The sequence below is a fragment of the Loxodonta africana genome, chromosome 3 (assembly GCF_030014295.1).
Source record: "Loxodonta africana isolate mLoxAfr1 chromosome 3, mLoxAfr1.hap2, whole genome shotgun sequence".
Taxonomy (NCBI): Eukaryota; Metazoa; Chordata; class Mammalia; order Proboscidea; family Elephantidae; genus Loxodonta; species Loxodonta africana.
This window is the reverse complement of record NC_087344.1, coordinates 4,011,605-4,036,358: the sequence shown is the minus strand read 5'-3', so window position 1 is coordinate 4,036,358 and position 24,754 is coordinate 4,011,605. Positions and strand designations below refer to the sequence as shown.

Below are 24,754 nucleotides of genomic sequence, written 5' to 3'. Positions count from 1 at the left end.
TGTCCCAGAATATGGTCTATCTTTGTACATGTTGCATGGATAGAGAAGAATGTGTGTTCCAGTGCTCTCATTATTAAACTGAAATCTATTATTATTCGCTAGGGGCTCTGGTGTTTCAACAGTTAAGCGCTCAGCTGCTAACTGAAAGGTTGGAGTTTCAAAGTCATCAGTGGCTCTGAGGGAGAAAGACGTGGCGGCCTGCTTCTGCAAATATTACAGCCTGGGAAACCCTATGGGGCAGTTCGACTCTGTCACATGGGGCCGCTGTCAGTCAAAATCAACTCGGTGGCACCTAACAACAGCAACTTTATCATTATTATTTTAACGGCAAAACTTTATGTTTCAGGCATCGTGCTAAACTTGCTCTTTCTCACCTATTTGTCACAGCAACCCATAGGAACTGGGTGCCACTGCTGTTCCCATTTTGCAATTGCGGCTCTTTGAGGGCCATAAAAAACCATTTGCCAAAGAGTAGATTCTGATTCATGACCACTCCACGTGTGTCAGAGTACAACTGTGCTCCACAGGGTTTTCAATGGCTGATTTTTTTTTGGACGTAGATCGCCAGGCCTTTCTTCCAAAGCGCCTCCCGGTGGACTTGAACCTCCAACCTTTCAGTTAGCTTCTGAGCAGGTTCACCACACGCTCCATCGAGGGACTACAATGCGGGAGAGGCTTGTCCTGCGAAGACACCTCCGGACCAGAGAGGGCGCTGGAGCCCAACACGCTGCTCATTGGTCCCTGTAGCCCAGCGCCGGGCCCCGATGTCTTCTGGGACTTGTAGTTCGAACGGTTGCAGTGCGCAAGCGCAGTGCCGAGTCCAAGGTCTGGGCGCGTCAATGGGGGTACAGGCAGCAGAGATTCGGTCTCCATGCTGAGGCGGGGATGCCCATATATACAGATAATAATAATAACAACAACAATAGCGACAGGAGCTGCGCTGCAGGAAACAATTCTGCCCAGGTGAGCGCAAATGACCATCTGCGTTTTCAGCCGGACTTGCCCAAGTTCACACTGCAGTGAGTGGCGGGGCCGGGGTTCGAACCCACAACCTGACTCCTGTGCTGTTCTCTTCCTGGCCGAGCCAGTGCGGGACGGTAGGTGGACAGTGGAGACAACGCAGGGGGGCGGGAAGGCGTGGCCTGTGCCTCACCCTGGGGGTGGCTTCACCCAGGCCCAAGGCCCCCCGCATCAGAGCTTGAGACCCATGAGGGCGGAACTCACTTAGGAACTGAGAATGAGAGGAAGATGGAGTCAGCCCATTTGCTCTTTATCTTAAAGGCAGAGGGCTTGACCGCCGAGACTCCTGAGTATCTTCTCAGATGAGCTCTTTGTGATCTAGTCCAGGGGTTCTGCCCTCCAGGGGACACTGGGTGAGATCTAGGGACTGTGTGTGTGTGTGTGTAGTTAATTTCTCATTGGAAAATCATATACACATGTTGTTACCTTAGTTGCAATCCCCACAATGTGACAGCACGCTTCCCCTTCTCACCCCAGGGTCCCTGTGTCCATTCAGCTACTTCCTGTCCCTTCCTGCCTTCTCATCCTGCTCTTGGACAAGAGCCTCCCATTCGGTCTCATGTATCTGATTGAACTAAGAAGCACATTCCTCACGTGTATCAGTTTTTGTTTTATAGTCCTGTCTAATCTTTGTCTGAAGAGTGGGCCTCAGGAAATGGTTTCAGTTCTGGGTTAACAGTGTGTCTGGGAGCCATAGTTTCAGGGGTTCCTCCAATCTCTGTCAGACCATTAAGTTTCTGGACTTTTTACATGAATTTGAGTTCTGTTCTGCATTTTTCTCCTGCTCTGTCCAGGACTCTCTGCTGTGTTCCCTGTCAGGACAGTCATTGATGGTGGTACCCAGGCACCATCTAGTTCTTGTGGTCTCAGCCTGGTGGAGTCTCTGGTTCATTTGGTCCTTTAGCCCTTTGTGCTGGTATTTTCCTTGTGTCTTTGGTTTTCTTCATTCTCCTTTGCTCCAAGTGCGATGGGACCAATCGATGTTTCTTAGATAGCTGCTTGCAAGCTTTTAAGACTGCAGGTACCACTTACCAAAGTGGGATACAGAACATTTTCTTTATAAACTATCTTATGCCAGTCGACCTAGATGTGGGGACGTTTTTGATTGTCACAAGGAGGGAGGGTGGGGTGTGCTGGCATCGAGTGTGTGGAGGCCAAGAATGCTGCTCAACACCCTCCAGTGCACAAGATGGCTCACCCCAGAGAAGGATCAGGTCCCCAAATGTCCACATTGCTAAGGAGGAGAACTGCATTAATTATTTGGGGAAAAACTGAGCTTGATCCCTGCTCACACCATACACCAGAATAAAATCCCGCTGGGTCAGACAGTGTAAACCAGGGAACCCTCCAGCTGTTGTGATTTCTGTCCTCTCTTCTCCCCACTCAGCAGGTGGATTTAAATGTGGGCGGTGTCCTAGGATGTCAGGAGGTCAGGTGATTATGGGATGCAGTCTCTTGGGGTCAATGGAATCTTGGGTGACACTGGGTGATGTCTGGGGACATTTGTGGTTGTGACAACTGGGGGGAGTGCTACTGGCATCGAGTGGGTGGAGACCAGGGATGCTGCCCAATGCCCTACAGTGCACAGGACGGCCCCACCCCAGAGAAGGATCAGCCCCCATGTCAGCAGTGCCGAGGGGGACGGACCCTGATCTGGGCACAGGTTCCTAAAACGAGTGGTAGAGGTTGCACATGCAAAACCGGCATCTGTGTTTTGTGGGTAATTGCAGAGCTTTTCCGGGGCTGTGTGATCACTCATATACAACCCTCAGGAGCCAGCTTTCACATACACTCGTCACAAGAGTCTGCCCTCCTGGCACTCGCTGTTGACTCCCTGAGTCGGGGATTTGTTCTACTCTCACAGGAGACGATGGGGTCGCTTCCTCAGAGCCCTCTGCTGCCTCACCCTGTTTGTCTTCAGCCCCAGCCACCTGAGAATTTGTGCTCCCCAAGATGGGGCCAGGACTCTCTTCATAACGGAGGGAATGCAGTAATCACCCCCCTTTTTATAAAAATTCATTGCGATAAAATATATGTAACAAAAAGTTTGCCATTTAGCTCTTGTCCAGAGGTGAGATGAGAAGGCAGAGGGAGACAGAAACAGGTTGACTGGACACGGGGAATACAGGGTGGAGAGGAGGAGTGTGCTGTCACATTGTAGGGAGGGCAACTAGGGTCACATAACAATGTGTGTTTCAGTTTTTGTATGAGAAGCTAACTTGAGCTGTAAACTTTCACTTAAAGCATAATAAAAAAAAAAGTTTGCCATTTTACCCTTTTTTAAGTGTCCGATTTATTGGCATTAATTATATTCACCATGCCGTGCTGCCATCACGGCTATCCATTTCCAGGTGTTTTTCATTCCCGCCAAAGAGAAACTCAGGCCCCCTTCAGCAGCAGCTCCCATTCCCTCAACCCCCAGCCACTGGTAACCACTCATCTTTTGTCTGTATGGGTTTGCCTGTTCTAGATACTTTATATAAGTGGGGTCAGACAATATTTGTCCTTTTGTGCCTGGCTTCTTTAACTCAACACAGTGTTTTCAAGGTTTATCCACTTTGTGGCATGTGTCAGGACTTCCCTTCTTCGTGGCTGACTAATATTCTGTCCTGGAGTCCCCCGGGGGTGCAGACGGTTAAGCGTTCGGCTGCCAACTGTGAGGTTGGAGGTTGGAGTCCACCCGGAGGCACCGTTGAAGAAAGCCCTGGTGATCTGCTTCAAAAAAATCAGCCACTGAAAACCTCGTGGGGCCCAGTCGTATTCTGACACACGGGGGGTCGCCACGAGTTGGAGGCGACTCCACGGCAGCTGGTTTTACTATTCCATTGTGCGGATGGACCACATTTTGTTTATCCGTTCGACTGTTGATGAACGTTTTGATTGTTTCCACCTTTTGGCAGTCGTGAACAGTGGCGCAGTGAACATTGCTGTCCACGTGTCCGCTGCAGTCCCTGCTTTTAGATGGATCCCCTTTTACATTCTTCAACACATAATCATTAAGCCGTGCTGGGCTCTGGGGGTACAGTGTGACCATGCCAGACACTGCCCACGCCAGATATGGCCACAGCAGACACAGCTCTTGCTATCATGGTGCATGTGGCGCCATGAGGGACCCAGGCAACAAAGACACGAATGTGAAAATCAAACAACTGCAAACTGGGGAGAGTGTGGGGAGCTGGGGTACGGTCCTGGGGTGGGGCAGAGGATGCTAAAAGTACTGGTTGTTGTCGTCATGTGCCCTCGAGTCAATTCTGATTCATGGCGACCCCATGTAACAGAGCAGAACTGCCCCAGAGGGTGTCCTAGGCTGTAACCTTTATGGGAGCAGATGGCCAGGTCTTTCTCCTGCAGAGTCACTGGGTGGGCTCAAACCACTGACCTTTCAGTTAGCAGTCAAGTGCTTGTCAAGGATTGAATTGTATCCCCAAAAAATATGTGCCCGCTTAGTTAGGCTATAATTCCCAGTATTGTGTGGTTGTCCTCCATTTTGTGATTATAATTTTATGTTAAAGAGGATTAGGGTGGGGTTGTAACACCCTTACCACGTCACAGCCCTGATCCAATGTAAAGGGAATTTCACTGGGGTGTGGCCTGCACCACCTTTTATCTCGCAAGAGGTAAAAAGGAAAGGGAAGCAAGCAGAATTGGGGACCTCATACCACCAACAAAGCAGTGCCGGGAGCAAAGTGCATCCTTTGGACCTGGGGTCCCTGTGCAGAGAAGCTCCTAGTCTGGGGGAAGATTGGTGAGACGACTGACAGAGAAAGCCCTCCCCTGGAGCTGACGTGCTTGCTGAGTTTGGCCTTTCAGCCTACTTAACTGTGAGAAAATGAACTTCTCTCTGTTAAAGCCATCCGCTTGTGGTACTTCTGTTATAGCGGCAGTAGGTAACTAAGTGCTTAACCGTTGCACCCAAAGTGATGGTAACACTGGCTTTACACTCCCAGGCCCCAGCCTCAAAGGAAAATCAGACGCTGGAGCCTCAGGCCCAGGAGTGGAGACCCCTCTGACCAGGACAGAGACCCCAGAGCAGGAGGAGAGGAAGTCCTGGCACTCAGCATTTCCTGCCCCAGCTACCTGGCGGCCTGATGCCAGGAGCTGGAGGGCCTTGCCTGCCAAGAGGACGGGGCAATATCGGCCAGAAACCTCAGAGAACGGGGAGCTCTCCTCCTCAGTTTCCTCATCTGTGAGATGAGGGAAATAATGTTACACTGTCAGGTTGTGGGAAGAGGAGATAGGTCAACACACTCAGTTCTCAGAATAATTGTTGCCTAGCTCGTGGGAGTTGTCCAGCGCGTATCCAGTACCGCGGCGTTGACCCAGACTCGCGGAGACCCCACGTGTGTCAGAGAAAAACAATCCCGTAGGGTGTTCAGTGGCCGAGTTTTGGGGAGTAGATTGCCAGGCCTTTCTTCTGAGGCACCTCTGGGTGGACTCAAACCTCCAACCTTCCAGTAAATGGCTGAGTGTGTTAGCCGTTTGTATCACCTGCAGACTGAGCTCGCTGCATGTTGGCCCTTGATGTCCTCCCCTCTTCATTTGCTTTCTTCCGTGAGAATTTTGGTCTATGGGTTCTCCCTTCTCCATGGTCATAGCCTCTGGGGAGTGTAGGCGCAGTGGGGGTCTGGTGGTAGAATTCTCGCCTCCATGTGGAGACCTGGGTTTGATTCCTGGTCATTGCACCTCATGCACGGCCACCGCCTGTCTGTCCGCAGAGGCTTGCGTGTTGCTGTGATGCTTATCAGGTTTCAGCGGAGCTTCCAGACTAAGACTTAGGAAGAAAGGCCTGGTGACCGACTTCAGAAAATCAGCCAATGAAAACCCTGCAGACCACATGCCTGTTGGTCTCTTCACCTGGAGCAACAGAGGAAGAAGGAGAGTCAGGAACAGGAGGAGGAAATAGGATGCATGGCTGATTGCCTCCAGGAACAACTGCCTCCTTTGCTGTGAGACCATAAGAACTGGATGGTGCCCGGCTACCACTACTGAACATTTTGATCAAAGATTCCATAGAAAAAGCCTGATCAAGAGGGGGAAAAGGCAGAAGAGAATTTCAAATTCCCACAGACTCCAGACTTTCTGAAGCCATGGGGCCTGGATGAACCCCTGAAACTATTGCCCTGAGATAATCTTTAAACCTCATACCAACGATATCCCCTGAAATTGTCTTAAAACCAAACAGTAGTTTAGCTTAAGGAGTAAAAGCCGTCGACCTTGAGCGTTATGCTCTTTTAAAAACTCTGTGGGATCAAATTAGATAGTTACCATAGGGGGTGGCAAGTTTATGTTAATGAGGGAGGAACGACTCCGAAAAGGAGGGTGAGAATAGTTACACAACTCAGTGAATATAATCAGTGTCACTAGATTGTACGTGTAGGAACAGGGAGGATGAGAATGGTCACACAACTCAGTGAATACAATCAGTGTCACTAGATTGTATGTGTAGGGACAGGGAGGATGAGAATGGTCACACAACTCAGTGAATACAAAGAGTGTCACTAGATTGTACATGTAGGAACAGGGAGGATGAGAACGGTCACACAACTCAGTGAATACAATCAGTGTCACTAGATTGTACTTGTAGGAACAGGGAGGATGAGAATGGTCACACAACTCAGTGAATACAATCAGTGTCACTAGATTGTATGTGTGGAAACAGGGAGGGTGAGAACGGTCACACAACTCAGTGAATACAATCAGTGTCACTAGATCGTACGTGTACAAACAGGGAGGACGAGAACGGTCACACAACTCAGTGAATACAATCAGTGTCAGTAGATTGTACCTGTAGAAACATTTGAATTGGTGTACGTTTTGCTGTGTGTATTCTCAACAACAACAACAGCAAACACCATGGTCCAGTCTGCAGCCGATCATGGAGATGGCCCAGGACCGGGCAGTGTTTCATTCCATTGTGCCCTGGGTTGCCACGAGTCGGGGCAGCTTGACAGCAGTTAACAACAACAACAAAAAAGAGGATATAATCCATCATGAGTCCAGGACGGACTTTACTGTCTCCGAGAGACTGGGTTATATTTACATCATCTTCTAGGGCTGAGAGGTAGCTCCTGTGTGATGAATGAGAATGAGACACTGGACAGAGCCAGTTGTTGTTGTTGGATGTCATCTAGCCGACGGCGACTCACAACAACCCCATGTGATACAGAGTAGAACTGCCCCATAGGGTTTTCTTGGCTGTAAACTTAGCGGAAGCAGGTTGCCAGGCCTTTCTTTCCTGGTACTGCTGGATGGATTCAAACTGCCAACCTTTAGGTTAGTAGCTGAGCACAAACCTCTTGCGCCACCTGGTGTATCCAGAGGTACCAGAATTGCCGCGGCAGATCCACCGGGAGCTATTTCTGTGGAGAGGTCGGGAGTCCTTGGTATGTGGGACTCTCGGGAGAATCCCGGTGAACATTCCGGTCCACGTACTTCTGCTTCTCGTGAGTCAGGCAGTACTGTCGATCCTCGTCACTTGCAGACTCCATGTTAAGTGAATTTGCCTAGTTGCTAAAATTTATTTATAACCCCAAATCAATACTTTTACCGTCATTTGCAGCAAAAAATTTGAGTTGCCGACTTGTGCGTCCCCAGGTGAGGCCAAACAAGGCAATGCTCTGTCTTCTTGTTCCCACTCCCGTACTGAAGTCAGGGGTCCTTCTCATGGTCTGTATAGTGCCATGGTTTTCATATTCTTGTGCTGTTTGTAGGTGATTGTCTTAGTTATCTAGTGCTGCTATAACAAATACCACAAGTGGATGGCTTCAATAAACAGAATTTTATTCTCTCAAAGTCTAGGAGGCTAGAAGTCCGAATTCAGGGCACCAGATCCAGGGGAAGGCTTTCTCTCTCTGTCAGCTCTGGGGGAAGGTCCTTGTCATCAGCCTTCCCCTGGACTAGGAGCTTCTCAGCACAGGGACCTTGGGTCCAAAGGATGCACTATTCTCCTGGCTCTGCTTTCTTGGTGGTAGGAGGTCCCCATGTCTCTCTGCTCATTTCTCTCTTTTATATCTCAAAAGAGATTGACTTAAGACAAAGCCTAATATTGTAGATTGAGTCCTGCCTCATTAACATAACTGCCTCCAGTCCTGCCTCATTAACATCATAGAGGCAGGATTTACAACACAGAGGAAAATCACATCAGATGAAAAAATGGTGGACAGTCACACAATACTGGGAATCATGGCCTAGCCAAGTTGACACATATTTTGGGGGGACACAATTCAATCCATGACAGTGATTTTTCTGTTTAAAATGGCCCCGAAGCGTAGTGTTGAACAGCTGGCTAGTGTTTCTATGCGTGGGAAGGCTGTGATGTGCCTTATAGAGATAGTGTATGCTAGATAAGCTTCGTTTAGGTGTGAGTTCAATGTCAAGGCACCAGCAATATACAGTATATTAAATAAGATGTATTTATACAGAGGAGCCCTGGTGGTGCAGTGGTTAAGAGCTACAGCTGCCAACCAAAAGGTCAGGAGTTCAAATCCACCAGCTGCTCCTTAGAAACCTTATGGGGCAGTTCTACTTTGTCCTATAGTGTTGCTATAGTCAGAATCAACTGGACAGCACCAGGGTTTCCTTTTTTTTAGTACAGAAAGACAAAGTCCCTAGGTGGTGCAAACGGTTTGCAATCGACTACCAACATAAAGGTTGGCAGTTCAAACCCACCCAGCGGCACCACGAAAGAAAAGCCTGGTGATCTGTTTCCCTTAAGATTACAGCCAAGAAAACCACACGGAGCACAGTCCTACTCTGACATACACAGGGTTTGAGCCCTAATCAACTCAACAGCAACTGACGACAAACAGAAACATACTAAGACAAGGTTATGTATGAATCAGTTGACAAATCGTGACCGGGGCGCACAGGAGCCTGACCTGTGTTCCTCCTGGAGCGATCGTCCCGTATTTACTAATTCGGCGTTGCGGTGACTGTATGGAACACGTTGCTAGCTGCTGTCGAGCTGCTCAACAACGAGAACTTACCGTATTTACTAATTCGGCGTTGCGGTGACTGTATGGAACACGTTGTTAGCTGCTGTCGAGCTGGTCAACAACGAGAACTTACCATATTTACTAATTCGGCGTTGCGGTGACTGTATGGAACACGTTGTTAGCTGCTGTCGAGCTGCTCAACAACGAGAACTTACTGTTTACACAGTAGGTTTAGCACTTGATAAACGCCTGTCGCTCCTGTCGTCATTGTTTCAGCCTGAGGTGTTTCTGTTACAGACTCTGGGATGACAGCCGTGGATCTGCCGGCTACCCGTGGTGAGCGTTCCTTCCTGTTCTCCCACTGTGACCTAATTCTGTCACATTTGTGGGTGGGGATGGTCCTGTCTTGAATCCTTCTTGCCGCAGTTAAAGCAACTTGGTAGAAGAGAGTCCAGGAGAGAGAGGAGGGCCAGGGGAGGTGGGAGGGAGAGGACGAATCAGAGAAAGGCAAGACGTGGTGGCTCCAAGGGCAGAGACAGCTGGGAAGGTCTGAACTAAACCTTCCAGGATTTGGGTCTGCCAGGTTGTGCTGGGTTGAATCACACATCACACACCTGGTTGCTTGGAGTTGACTCTGACTCATGGCAACCCCGTGTGTGTCAGAGTAGATCTGTGCTCCATGACTGTGATCTTCTAGAAGTAGATCTCCAGGCCTTTCTTCTGACATGCCTGTGGGTGGACTTGAACCTCCAACCTTTGGTTAGTCGCCAAGTATGTTAACCATCTGCACCACCTAGGGGCTCCACCGGGTGGAATAGTGGCTAGTTAAGATGAGGTCAGACTGGAGGAGGGTGGCTCCCAAATCCAGTAACTGAGGTCCTTATAAGAAGAGGGAAATTTGAGGAGTCGCTGGTGGCACAAACAGTTAACCACTCAGCTGCTACCCAAAAGGCTGGAGGTTCGAGTCTACCCAGAGGTGCCACAGAAGAAAGGCCTGGTGATCTGCTTCTGAAAATCGGCCATTGAAAACCTTATGAAGCACTGTTCTGCTCTTCAGAGGTAAGGTCACTATGCATCAGAATAGACTGCAACTAACAACAGCAACAAAGCTCCAAGTTAAAAATAATGAAGAGGGAAATTTGGACACATAGACACACAGCTAGGAGAAGGCTGTTTGAACTCACAGACACACAGAGAGAGAAAGCCACGTGACAACACAGGCAGAGACTGGAGTGAGGTAGCCACAAGCCAGGGAACATCATGGAATGTTGGCCACCACCAGAAGCTAGGAAGGGGCGAGGGAGGATCTTCCCAAGAGCCTTCAGAGAGAGCGTGGCCCTGCCCACACTTGCTTTAGAACTTGCAGCCTCTGGAACCATGAGATGATACATTTCTGTTGCTTTAAGCTGCCTCGTTTTTTGGCACTTCATTGTGTCAGCCCCAGAAAGTACATACAGAGGTGCTTCATAATGAACTCATCAACTAATACGCTCTTGTCAAGCAGACTAGTGAACTGAAGTGAGCCAGACACAGGGCTGGAAGAACAGAAAGGTTTATTCAGTTTGCAAAGTGGGAGACCGGCAGGGTCTCCTGACCTAAGGCTGCCAACTCCCTGAACCGGGGCAGATTTGCTTTTATAGGGAGTGACATATATTTGCATAAACGGTGAGGGGAGGATCTTCAGTCTTGTGATGCCTGTGCCATCTGCATAATTTTAGTGTATTTCGAGTTTTTGCACACGGTTCTAAAAATAATTGCACACAGCCCTAAAAAGATGGTGAGGGCTCACTACTGCCACCCTAGGAAGCCTGTAAAGTGGTGGATTTGGAGTCAGGGCACCTGCGCCTCGGCCTCCTGCCAAGAGAAGAAACCTGGGGAATCAACCAGTCGTGGTGAAGTGCTGTAAAAGTTGTAACAAAAATGTAGCAAGAGTAGATGTTTCTGAAAACAACTATTATGGGATGGTTAATAACCCTTAATAATGCTTTCGTTACTGCCCACTTCAATAACAGGACACTAGAACTCGTAGGCTTTATAAACTTGTGTACGTTGGTTGCAGGCAAGAGTTTCGGCCTCTCCATCCATAAAATAAACCAGTTAAGGTCTTGGTCCCGGCTCCTGTGGATCGGCAACCCCCGTGTTGCTCACCCTAAGCCACTGAGGGCATCTCTAGGCCAGGTGTTTAGTGATTTGGGGACAAACCAGGTCTGGACTTCACGGTGCCTTTCTCTTCCCCCAGCTCTGCCTGTCCAACACCCTGCTTTTTCCCAAAAGGAGAGAATGGCTGTGGGGTACCTGCCCCCCTGGCCCCAGGTGAGTGGGAACTTCCCATTTCTCCTGAACAGCTCCCAGTGTACCCTGAGAGAACAGCTCCACAGAAATTCTCTCCTGGATGGAGAAGGGCCCTCTGCTCTGTAGGAACCCCAGGAGAATTCCTCTGAACCTGTGGGCCCAGGTCCTCCTTCCTGTAAGTAAGGAGACGCGTGCTATGTGTTGAGCACAATGCTTTGCCTAGGAGAGCAGTAAGGAGCCCTGGTGGTGCCATGATTAAGCGCTTGGCTGCTCACCGAAAGGTTGGTGGTTTGAACCCACCTGATGCCTCCGGGGGAGAAAGGCCTGGAAATCTGCTCCCAAAAAGATTGCAGCCAAGAAGACCCTGTGGGGCAGCTCTACTCTGTCACATGGAGTCACCAGGAGTCAAAATCAACTTGATGGCACCCAGCAGCAGCATCTGGAGAGACATGGGCTTCCTTTCCAGGGCTTGGAGGGTCTCAGCTCCTGAAGGTCCAGAACCTTCTTCCTCAGAGCAACCAGGGACTGCTGAAAGAAATTAAAGGATACCTAAATGAATGGAAAGACACCCCGTGCTCATGAATTAGAAAGCTTCATGCTGTTAAGATATCAATACTGCCCAAAGTGGTTGACAGATTCAAGGCAATCCCTAGCAAAATAAGCAATGGCCCAAAGATTTCAGATCAGACCTTATGTGCTGATCCTCCTTGCCAGGTTCGCGCTGGGCCTGGGGTCTGAATGGCCCTCTGATTGTAAGCCAAAGACGAGCGCCCACAAGGCATCTGGTGGAGTCTGACTCTCCTCTTTGAGCCTGTATCTTTCTGAACGTTGCCATCCCTGCCCCTCCGCTGGTGAACGTAGGCTGGGCTGGTTCCTTCCTGAGCAGGAACCTCTGTGATGTTTCAGGGATCAGTGACCTTCGCAGACGTGGCGGTGGACTTCTCGCAGGAGGAGTGGGAATTGCTGGACCCTCCTCAGAGAGCCCTCTACAGAGAGGTGATGTTGGAGACCTACCGGACCCTGGCCTCCCTGGGTAAGATCAGCATCATTAATTCATGTGTTCATTAATTCAGCACATTTATTTAGCATCTACTGTGTCAGGAGAAACCCTATAGGGCAGTTCTGCTCCGTCCTATAGGGTCGTCAGGAGTCGGAATCGACTCAACGGCAGCGGGTTTATGGGTTAGGAGGGGTCGTTGGGTGGTGCAGACTTTGATTTGCACTCGACTCCCAACCTAAAGGTACATGATTCGGACCTACCCGGTGGTGCTGCAGAAGAAAGGCCTGCCGACCTGCTCCCATAAAGATTACCATGAAGAAAACCCCGTGGAGCAGCTCAGCTCTGTCACATGGGGCCGCTGTGAGTCAGAACCGACTCGATGGCAGTGGGTTTGATTTTGTTTTGTTTGTGTGTCAGGAAGGAATCCTTGCTCAGCACAAAATGTTAAACACTTGACTGCTAACCTAAAGGTTGAAGATTCGAATCCGCCCAGAGGCACCTCGGAAGAAGGGCCTGGCAGTCTACTTCCAAAAGATCACAGCCACTGAAAACCCTACAGAGCACAGTCTGCTCTGACACACGTGGGGTCACCATGAGTCAGAATCGACTCTGTGGCAGCTGGTACTTGTCAGGCAGGAACTATGCTAGGAATGGAGGTTTCTTGGTGATCAAGACAGACAAGACCGCCTTGTAGAACTCAGCCTACTGATTTCTTCAGCAGAGTGAATGAATGTCTTTTTCCGTATTTGATAGTGGGAGCTGCTGTTGGAATGTGCGTCCTCTTAGCTTGGGTACAGATACAAACCTTCAGAATGCTCTCGAGTCCAGACTCAGTGCATTTGTGCTGTCTGCCCTGGTGAAGAGCCGTCATTTCTTAATTGTTGTTGTTGGGTGCCATCAAGTCAATTCTAATTCATAGCAACCCCATGTGACAGTAGAACTGCCCCGTGGAGTTCCCTAGGCTGTAATCTTTACAGGAGCAGATCGCTAGGGCTTTTCTCCCACAGAGCCACTGAGTGGATTCGAACTGCCAACCTTTCTATTAGCAGCTGAGCACTTAATCATTGTGCCACCAGGGCTCCTTTAAAATCTTTAGCTTGGTCTTTGTGTTGTTGTTGTTAGTTTCTGTCACGCCGATTCTGACTCATGACGACCCTGGTGTGCAGAGTAGAACTGTTCCAAAGGATTTTCAAGGCGGTGACCTTTTGGAATTAGACCGCCAGGCCTGTCTTCTGAGGCACCTGTCAATGGATTCCAACCACCAACCTTTCGTCTAGTAGTTGAGTGCTTTTGCTACCTCTTGAGCATAGTCTTGTTTCTTGCAGAACCTTTGAATAGCCAACGTGCCATTACAGGAATTGAAGATGCTCCATTTTCTCCAGCACAACCCTCTCAAGTTGCCTCTCTTCCCCTGTGGACAGGGTGTTCCCTCTGTCGACCACTGGTGCCTCCCCACTTGGAGCAAGGAGAAGCCGTGTGGATGGTGGATCGTGGAAGTCCCCAAGCCTCCTGTTCAGGTGAGAACGGACAGGGAAGTCTCGGTCAGAGATCTCTCCTCAAAGGCTCTGGTTGTATAAGGAAAAGGCCAAGGCTACTTGGTTATACTTTCTGAGAAACCTCCTTGGTTAGTTCACCTCCACCAGCTTTATCCTGTTTACCACTGATTCGCTGGGCTGCTAACCTAAATGTTGTCAGTTTGAACCTACCCAGCGGCACCGCAGAAGTAAAGCCCTGGCAATCAGCTCCCATGAAGATTACAGCCAAGAAAACCATATGGAGCAGTTCTGCTCTGTAACACAGGGGGTTGCCATGAGTCAGCATCGACTCGATAGCAGGTAACAATGACAGCATTACCCCTCTTTGGTTGCCAAGAAAAGAACATCCCATTTTCTTAATTGAAGTTACCCTATCCATGTTTCTAGTTCGATCTCTTCCCTCATTGCTTTCTTTTTTTAAAAAAATGTTTTTGATAGCATGAAACAACAGAAATTTATTATCTGACAGTCCTGGAGGCCAGAATTCTGAAATCAGTATCCCAACCCACTGCTGCCAGTCAGTTCTGACTCCTAGCGACCCCATGTGACAGAGAAGAACTGCCCCGTAGGGTTCGCCAGGCTGTAATCTTTACAGAAGCAGACTGCCACGTCTTTCTCCCCTGGAGTGGCTGGTGAGTTTGAACCACCGACCTTTCAATTAGCAGCTGAGTGCTTAACCATTGTGCCACCAGGGCTCCTCGACACCAGTATCACTGGGCCCAAATCAGGTGTAGGCAGCACTGTTCTGCCTCTGAAGGCTCCTGGGGAGGACCTTTCCTTGCTTCCTCCAGCTCCTGGTGGCTGCCGACATTGCTTGGCTTGTGGCTGCATCACTGCCATCTCTGGGTCACCTTCTCCTCTGGGTGTCTGTATCAAAGCTGCCTCTCTCTCTTTCTCTCTTTTTTTAATTGTGGTAAAAATTGTAACAAAGGAGCCCTGGTGGTGCAGATGGATAGTGTTCAGCCGCTAACTGAAAGGTTGGCATTTCGAACCTACCCAGCGGCTCCACAGAAAAAAATCCTGGTGACCTGGGGCCATAGAGATTCCATCCTAGGAAGTTCTACTTCTGTCACCTGGGGCTTCTATGAGCCAGAATCGACTTGATGGCACCCAGCAACAACAACATGCATGTAACAAAACATTTGTCACTTGTACAGTCTTCACGTGTACAGTTCAATGACGTTAATTATGTTCATCCTGTTCAGTTGTCACCATTAACCATTCCCGAATTTTTCCATCACCCTTAGCAGAAGCTCAGTGTCCCCTAAGCATTGTGCCTTCCTCCCCCCGCTACTTCTTGATAATTCTTTCTCTCTGCCATCCCGTTCTCCCCTTTTTATAAATTAACTTCTTCTACATTGACATTTTCTATTCCCTCTTTTTTATCATTGTTGAGCTCCTTAACCTGCATTTTATCCTCAGCACCCTCCCTAGCTTACTGACCCATCTCTTCCTTTTGTATTGAAAGCTATTTGAACATGAATCATCACGTGCCTAGTATGCGCTGGAAGCTCCTTTGTCCCACCATTTTTACATATATATGCGTGTGTGTATATATATAATTTATTTTTTGTTACTGTTGTTGAGAATATACACAGAACATACACAAATTCAACAATTTCTGCATGTACAATTCAGTGACATTGTATCCAGTTGTATAACCATTCTCACCCTCCTTTTCTGAGTTGTTCCTCCCCCATTAACATAAACTCACTGCCACCTAAGCTTCCTATCTAATCTTTCAAGTTGCCATTGTAAATTTGATCCCATATAGATAGATCTCAAAAGAGCCCAATGCTGAAGACCAACATTTTTTACTAGTTAAGCTGACTATTGTTTGGTTTTAAGAAGACGTCAGAGAATATTTTTGGTTGCAGGGTTAAAGTTTAAAGATTATCTCAGGGCAATATTTTGGGGGGTTCACCCAGCCTCCATGGCTCCAGAAAGTCTGGATTCCATGATATTCCACCATTCTCAAGTTAGCGGTTTCTTTCTCCAAACAATATATTTCCCCCAATTATTTCAGGTTGGGAGGCTAGACTGGAAATCCAAGAATCGATTTATAAGAAGGTCAACTTGGGACAGAAACCGTCCAGTGGTCTGAATATCATCAGGCTCACCAGAGGAGATGGGGAATGTGGTCAGTTTGAGGAGAACCACGAAGACCCCCAGAGGCTTTTGAGGCAAATGGCGTATGTCCAAGTAGACGCATTTACTCAGACGAGAGCTTCTGTATGGAGTGAGTTTGGGGAAAATGGTAATCTGAGCTTACACCATGTTTTAGCACAAGGAAGTCCTCCCAGGAAACATTTCCATGAATGTGACTTCCATATTGGAAGTTTGGTATCTGATTCTGTCTTAAACAGCCATCAGGTGGGATATGCAGATCAGAGACCCTGTGAAAATAATGAATGTGGAGAAGCCCTCAGCCAAAGCGATCACCTTATTCAACACGGAAGACCTCAAACAGAGGAGAAAACATTTTCGTATGCTGAAAGTGGAAAATCGTTTTGTCATAGTATGGCTCTTACTGTCCACAACAAAATCCCCATGGTGGAGAAACCCTATGAGTGCCTCCAGTGTGGCAAGGTCTTTAACCGCAGGCACTCACTCATTGAACATCAGAGAACCCACACAGGAGAGAAACCGTACGACTGTCAGGAATGTGGGCGAGCCTTCACACACAGCTCAACCCTCACGCGGCACTTGAGGATTCACACTGGAGAGAAGCCCTATGCGTGCACCGACTGTGGGAAGGCCTTCAACAGGATTTCCTCTCTCACTCAACATCAGAGAATTCACACGGGGGAAAAACCGTACACATGTAAGGACTGTGGGAAATCCTTCTGCCAGAGTTCTTACCTGATTTTGCACAAGAGAACACATACCGGCGAGAAGCCGTATGAATGCAACGAGTGTGGGAAAGCCTTCAGCGATCGTTCCTCTCTCAACCAGCACGAGCGGACTCACACCGGCGAGAACCCCTATGAATGCAATCGGTGTGGAAGAGCCTTCAGCCAGAGGTCTTCCCTTGTTAGGCATGAGAGAACTCACACTGGGGAGAAGCCGTATCGTTGTAACGAATGCGGGAAAGCCTTCAGCCAAAGCTCTTCCCTTATTACCCATCAGAAAACTCACATTAGTCAGAAAACCTTTAAGATAATTGATTGTGGGAAAGCCTTCCATTGTAGCACCCACCTGATTGGATTTTAGAGATTACTTTTTTGTTGTTTTTAGGTGTCATTGAGTTGATTTCAACTCATGGCTACCCCATGTGACAGAGTAGAACTTCCCCATTGGATTTCCTAGGCTGTAATCTTTATGGGAGCAGATCACCAGGTCTTTCTCCCACAGAGCCACTGGGTGAGTTTGAACCACCGGCCTTTCTGTTAGCAGCTGAGTGCTTAACCATTGCACTACCAGGGCTCTTTAGAATTGATTATTGCCTCGTAAAGCACTTTTTAGTACTCCACCACCTAAGTATGCTTGGACTTTGTGGTATTTCTTGAAAAGAAGTAGGCCGAATCTACTCAGTGATGCTGTGGAAGAAAGACCTGACAATTTACTTCCATGTGATTACAGTCTTTGAAAACCCTGTGGAGTTTTCTACTACTATGCTGACACACATGGGGTTACCGTAAGTTCAAGTGGGCTCAACAGCAACAAGTTTGGTGTTCTGGTTTATTCCTCATTCTTGAAAGAAAGCACTGAGGGCTAGATTTGAGAAGGAGCCTTTTAATGTGCAAGGTTGCCATTGAGGATATAGTAAGCTCCATCCTCTTTGAAGAGATAGGTAAAATGAAATACTAAGATGAAATGAAATTCTAAAAAATATCATAGGTTAATTTAGTTGTTGAAACAAAAATTATTGTTTCAACTTTTTGTTTTAGCATTCAGTATTTTTGTTTCAATATTCTATTTTGCTATTTTACATAATCATTCCTCCACTGTTGGCCACTCACCTGGGTCCTAATTGGCCTCTTGCACTGTTAAAGAAATACAGAGTGTGTGATACAATAGCTCTTTGGCTGTTACATGTAAAATAAAGGGTGCATGATAGTATGTGTCACTTCGTCCAGTGCAGCCTAAATATATGCACAAAGGAGCAAAGACTGGAAAGAGATGTGGATAGATGAACAGAGTTTATTTGTCAGGGTTATCTGATTAAATGTACTTTCTGTCTTCTCCCATTTGATTCATTTTGACAATGAATAAAAATCAAATAACATCAAACGTTGAAAGGAGAGTCAAGCTTCATTGATCAGTTGGGGAGGATTGCAGACACTAAGATGGCGAGAATAGAGTAGGTCTTGGGATGTTGAGTGATAGCACAACCTTTGCAAACTGGAAAAAGTCCCAACCGTGAAACAAACTTGGCAGAATAGAGGTCAGTTGTACTGATAAGCATTATCATCATCGTTAACATTTACTGGGTGCTTATAATATGCCAGGCAAACAGCTTCCATAAAGATTAAAGGTTGGTGACTCAAACCCACCCAGCAGCACCATGGAAGAAATGCCTGGCAATCTGCTTCTGTAAAGATCACAGCCAAGAAAACCCCATGGAGCAGGTCTATTCTGCGCACATGGAGTCACCATGAGTTGAAAATGACTCCACAGCAACTAACGAGCCTAGCACTTATTTATGTTTCCATACTTAACTTTCACAACAACTCCATGAGATAGTAACTGTCTTAGTTATCTAGTGCTGCTATAACAGAAATACCACAAGTGGATGGTTTTAACTAACAGAAATTTATTCTCTCACAGTCTAGTAGGCTAGAAGTCCCAACTCAGGGTGCTGGCTCCAAGGGAAGGCTTTCTCTATCTGTCAGATCTGGGGGAAGGTCCTTGTCATCAATTTTCCCTTGGTCTAGGAGCATCTCCACACAGTGACCCCAGGTCCAAAGGACATGCTCTGCTCTTGGCACTGCTTTCTTGGTGGTATGATGTCCCCATGTCTCTCTGCTTGCTTCTCTCTTTTATATCCCAGAAGAGATTGGCTTAAGACACAATCTAATCTTGTAGATTGAGTCCTGCCTCATTAATATGACTGCTGCAAGTCCCATCTCATTAACATCATAGAGGTAGGATTTACAACACAGGAATATCACACCAGATGACAGAATGGCGGGCAATCACACAGTACTGGGAATCATGGCCTAGCCAGATTGATAGACATATTTTTGGGGGGGACACAATTCAGTCCATGATAGTAACTATTCATATTCCCATGTTACAGAGGAGAGACCAGAGAAATAAAGGAAATTGCCCAAGATCACCCAACTACAAAGTAGTGGAATCAAGATATGAACCCAAGGAGCCTGTACAATGTCAACTGTCCCACTTTCCATTCCAAAGAGCAAGCAGGTATATGGAGGAGATAGATTTCAAATTCTCTTTTAGAAGTCACCTAATATTTTTCTGAATCTTCTCATTTCCCTGGAGGTAATGAGGTTACCTGTCTGATCTTCTTTCACCCCAATGGGACCTGTTCACATGAATTTTGTTGCCTTTCATTAAAGTTGTTGTTCCCAGTTGCCATCGAGGCAACTTCATCTTATGGCCACCCCACGTGTGGCAGAGTAGAACTATGCTCCATAGAGTTTCCAATGGCTGGTTTTTCAGAAGTAGATCACCAGGCGTTTCTTCCGAGGCACCCCTGGGTGTGCTCACACCTCTAACCTTTTGTTTAGCAGCTGAATGCATTAACTGTTTGTACCACCCAGGGACTCCGAGTTGTAGAGCATGGATAGCATAATAGCATTTTTATACAATTTGAATACATGGGAAACAACATGCTGTATGTTGCATATGGCCCATGTGCATGGCATGGGAGTAAGTAATAAGCCCAGTCATGATTGTGGTTTCCTCTGGGAGGAGATGGAGGGGGCACGTGGGCCATGTCAACTCAATGCATAATGTTTGGTTTCTTTAAAAAATATGTGAGCATGTAACAACCCAAAACTAGAACACAGGACAGAACAACCAGATTATCAACCCAGAAAGGGAAATCACAAAAATAAATCAAAGTTAAAACACTCAAAACGGAAACAGAGACATCATTATGTAAAAGATGACAACATTAAAACAAAAAAGAGGAACTAAAAAAGGCAGTCGTGTATCTTTCGTATGGAGAGGAAGTCAAGGAAATATAAAGAAAGAAAAGATTGGTTTAAACTTAGAAAAATAGAGGTAAATATTAAGCTAACTACAAAGGAAACAATACTACATATCAAAACAAAGACATAAAGACTCAGCAAATACAAAATCAACAACAATGAAAAAGAAAAGAAAATACATAAAGAAAAACAAAGCACAGAAAAGTAAGTGGAACAACGAAACTGTCAACAACACACACACACAAAAAAATATATCAAAATGACAGCACCAAACTCATACCTATTGATAATTACACTGAATGTAAATGGGCTAAGACAATCTGAGCATAGTATGGGATTTTCTAGAGCTTGGTGGTAACTGTGCAGGTATTCGTTATATTATTGTGTATGATGGAAATGTTTCGTTAGAGTTTTAAAATGCTACCCACCCCCTAAAAAAGCAACACAGAAAGTGCTGTTATAGTTATTAATATATGCTTTCATGACAAATGAAAAGTGAACTGTCCTAACTTCTTTTTTTAATTGTACTTTAGATGAGGTTTTACAGAGCAAATGAGTTTCACATTAAACAATACACATATCGTTTTGTGACATTGGTTGCCAAGCCCATGACAAGTCAACACTCTCCCTTCTCGACCTTGGGTTTCCCGTAACCAGCTTACCTGTCCCCTCCTGCCCTCTCGTCCTTGCCCCTGGGCTGGTTGTGCCCCTGTAGTCTCATTTTGTTTTATGGGCCTGTCTAATCTTTGGCTGAAGGGTGAACCTCAAGGAGTGACTTCATTACTGAGTTAAAAGGGTGTCTGGAGGCAATACTCTTGGGTTTCTCCGGTCACTGTCAGACCAGCAAGTCTGGTCTTTTTTGGGGGAGTTAGAATTTTGTTCTACATTTTTCTCCAACTCTGTCCGGACCCTCTACTGTGATCCCTGTCAGAGCAATCGGTGGCGGTACCTGGGCACCATCTAGCTGGACTGAGTCTGGTGGAGGCTGCGGTAGTTGTGGTCCATTAGTCTTTTGGACTCATCTTTCCGTTGTGTCTTTGGTTTCTTCATTCCCCCTTGCTCCAGACAGGGTGGGACCAGTGGAGTATCTTAGAAGGCCGCTCACAAGCTTTTAAGACCCCAGATGCTACTCACCAATGTAGAATGTAGAACATTTTCTTTATAAATTATGTTATGCGAATTGATCTAGATGTTCCCTGAGGCCATGGTCCCCACAGCCCCCAGCCCAGCAATGCAGTCTCTCAGGGAGTTTGGATGTGTCTATGGAGCTTCCATGACCTTGCCTTAGTCAAGTTGTGCTGGCTTCTCCAGTATTGTGTACTGTCTTACCCTTCGTCAAAGTTACCACTTACCTATTTTCTAGTTAGTGTTTTTCCTTCCCCATCTCTCCCCTCCCTAGTAACCATCAAAGATGGTTTCTTTCTGTGTGTAAACGTTTTCATGAGTTTTTATAATAGTGGTCTTATACAGTATTTGTCCTTTTGTGGTTGACTTATTTCACTCAGCATAATGCCCTCTAATTCATCCATGTTGTGAGATGCTTTGCAGATTCATCATTTTGTTCTTAATCATTGCGTAGTATTCCATTGTGTGTACATACCATAGTTTGTTTATCCATTCATCTGTTGATGGGCACTTAAGTTGCTTCCATCTTTTTGCTATTGTGAATAATGCTGCAGTGAACATGGGTGTGCATATGTCTATTTATGTGATGGCTCTTATTTTTCGAGAATATATTCCTAGAAGTGGGATTGCTGTATCGTATGGTATTTCCATTTATAACTTTTTAAGGGAGCGCCATATCGTTTTCCAAAATGGTTGTACCACTTTACATTCCCATCAGGAGTGTATAAGAGTTCCAAGCTCCCCACAGCTTCTCCAGCATTAGTTATTTTCTGTTTTTTGATTAGTGCCAGTAATGTTGGGGTGAGATGGTATCTTGTAGTTTTGATTTACATTTTGCTAATGGCTAGTGATCATGAGCATTTCCTCATGTGTTTGTTAGCTGCCTGAATGTCTTGTTTGTTGACGTGTCTGTTCATATCCTTTGCTCATTTTTTAGTTGGATTATTTGTCTTTTTCTTGTAGAGGTGTTGGATTTTTCTATAGATTTTAGAGATTAGACAAATACATTGTCAGATACATTATAACCATTTTTTTTTTCCCTCTGTAGATTCTCTTTTTTCTGTTTTGGTGAAGTCTTTTGATGAGCATAAGTGCTTAAGTGTTTAATTTTTAGAGGATCCCTGTTATCTAGCTTATCTTCTGGTGTTTGTATATTGTTAGCTATGGTTTATATTCTATTTATGCTGTATACTAGGCCTCTAGTGTTGACCCAATTTTTTTTATATTATCTTTATAGTTTTTGGTTTTATATTTAGGTCTTTGATCCATTTTGAATTAACTTTTGTGTATGGTATGAAATATGGGTCCTGTTTCATTTTTTTTTTACAGATGGACATCCAATATTGCCAGCACCATTTGTTAAAAAGACTGCCTTTTCCCCTTTAATGGACTTTTGTCCTTCGTTGAAGATCAGGTGACCATAGATGGATGGTTTTACACCTGGGTTCTCAATTCTGTTCCACCGGTCAATGTGTCTGTCGTTGTCCGAATACCAGGATATTTTGACTATCGTAGCTGTATATAGGTCTGGTAGTGCGTGTCCTCCTAGTTTATTCTTTTTCTTCAATAGTGCTTTACTTATCTGGGGCCTCTTTCCTTTCCATATAAAGTGAGTGATTAGTTTTTCCATCTCATTAAAAAATCATGTTGGTATTTGGGTTGGGATTCCATTGTATTTGTGGATTGCTTTGGGTAGAATTGCCATTTTCACAATGTTGAGTCTACCTATCCATGAGCATGGTATATTTTTCCATTTATGTCAGTTTTGTTTAGTTTCTTGGAGTAGTGTTTTGTAATTTTCTTTGTTTAGGTCTTTTATGTCCTTGGTTAGATTTATTCCCAAGTCTTTTATTTTTTTAGGGGCTTTTATAAATGGGGAAACTCTGGTGGTATAGTGGTTAAGAGCTATGGCTGCTAACCAAAAGGTTGGCAGTTTGAATCCACCAGGCATTCCTTGGAAACCCTATGGAGCAGTTCTACTCTGTCCTATAGGGTTGCAATGGGTTGAAATTGACTTGGCTGCAGTGGGTTTTTATTGTAAATAGTATTGCTCACCTGATTTCCTTTTTGTAGTTCTTTTTATTGGTGTATAGGAATCCAGCTGATTTTTGTATGTTTATCTTGTATCCTGCGACTCTGCTGAATCTTTCTATTAGTTCCAGTAGTTTTCCTGTGGAGTCCTTTGGGTTCTCTATGTATAGAGTCATATCATCCACAAGTAGGGATAGCTTTACTTCATCCTTACCTATTTGGATGCCCTTTCTTTCTTTTTTTGCCTAATGTTTTGCAGGAGTCCCTGGGTGGTGCAAATAGTTAAGTGCTTGACTATTGACTACTAGCCTGGAAGGTTGGCAGTTAGAGTCCACACAGAGGTGCCTCAGAAGAAAGGCCTGATGACCTGCTTTTGAAAGGTCATAGCTTTGAAAACACTATGGAACACAGTTCTACTCTGTAACACGTAGGGTCCCCATGAGTTGGAATCGACTCCCCAGAAACTGGTTCTGGTAGTGTTTTGCAAACAGATATTTATGGTTTGGGATCAAATTTGTAATCAGAACTTCATACATCCAAAAGTGCTGTATTTAAAACACAAGAATGAAAGATGTTGTTCTCTGAAAAACCACCAGATCACTTAGAAAGTTATTGTATTAACCAAGTCATATTGAAGGTGCATGTGGATAGTTCAAAACTGTTTCATGAAATCTGAGATTGGGAATAGGAGCTCCTTGTGCCACTTAGTAAGTTATTGTCCCTGTGCTTCCGACCTACTGTATTAGTTTCCTGTTGTTGCTTGACATATTGCCTCAAACTTAGCGGTGGCTTGAACACTCAGCTACTAACCGAAAGACTGGCAGCTCAAGTCCACCCAGAGGCACTTCAGAAGAACAACCTAGTGATCTACTTCCAAAAGGTTATAGTTACTTGAAAACACTATGGAGCCTAGCTCTGCTGTGACACACATGGGGTTGCCATGAGTTGGTACCGACTTGATGGCAAGTGGTTTTTTGCTTTTTTTTTTTTTGGTTTAGTGGCTTAAAACACAATTTTTTTTTTGTTGTTGTTACAGTTCTGGAGGTTAGAAATCTAAAATCGAGGTTTCTGCGGGGCTGTGTTCCTTTCCGAGGCTCCAGGGGAGAACCTGTTTCCTTGACTTTACCAGCTTCTAGAGGCCTCCTGCTTTCCTTGGCTCATGGCAGTTTAGCAGTCCAGTCTCTGCTTCTATTATTCTATTTCCTTATTTGACTCTGGTGCTCCTATATTCCTCATATAACCAGCTGCCATCCAGTTGACTCCAACTCATGGCAACCCCCTACGTGTCAGATTAGAACTGTGTTCCATAGGGGTTTCAGTGGCTGATTTTTCAGAAGTAGGTAGATTGCCAGGCCTTTCTTCTGAGGTACCTCTGGGTGAACTCAAATCTCCAAACTTTCAGTTAGCAGCTGAGCACTTTCACCTTTACACTACCCAGAGACTCTTCCCTCTTATAAAGATCCTTGAATTATACTGGGTCCATCCTGATAATCCAGGCTAATCTTTCCATTTCAAGATCTGTAATTACACCTGCAGAGTCTCTTTTACTTACATGTAAATACCATATTCACAGGTTCTAGAAATTAGGACGTGGACACTTTTACCAGTACTAATACCAGTTGCAGTTGAGTTGATTCCAACTCCTGGTGACCCATGTGTGCAGAGTAGAACTGCTCCATAGGAATTTCATGGTCG

General features: G+C 45.9%; 1 protein-coding gene across 15 annotated transcripts; it reads left to right on the top strand.

Moving 5' to 3' along the window:
- The first annotated feature begins 480 nt into the window (after window positions 1–480).
- On the top strand, window positions 481–19,017 carry ZNF554 (zinc finger protein 554). Of its 15 annotated transcripts, none has more exons than XM_023540949.2 (7): window positions 481–963; window positions 9,252–9,290; window positions 11,194–11,267; window positions 12,153–12,279; window positions 12,488–12,606; window positions 13,668–13,763; window positions 15,808–19,017. In XM_023540949.2, the coding sequence occupies exons 1-7, from the start codon at window positions 872–874 to the stop codon at window positions 16,992–16,994; spliced, it is 1,734 nt and encodes a 577-aa protein (XP_023396717.1). In that variant the 5' UTR covers window positions 481–871; the 3' UTR covers window positions 16,995–19,017. The 15 variants fall into 15 exon arrangements, with proteins under 15 accessions (XP_023396717.1, XP_023396718.1, XP_023396720.1 ...); XM_064280229.1 differs by lacking the exon at window positions 481–963 and adding an exon at window positions 9,906–10,013 and having other exon boundaries at window positions 982–9,290; XM_023540950.2 differs by lacking the exon at window positions 9,252–9,290 and having other exon boundaries at window positions 482–963.
- Window positions 19,018–24,754: the final 5,737 nt, after the last annotated feature.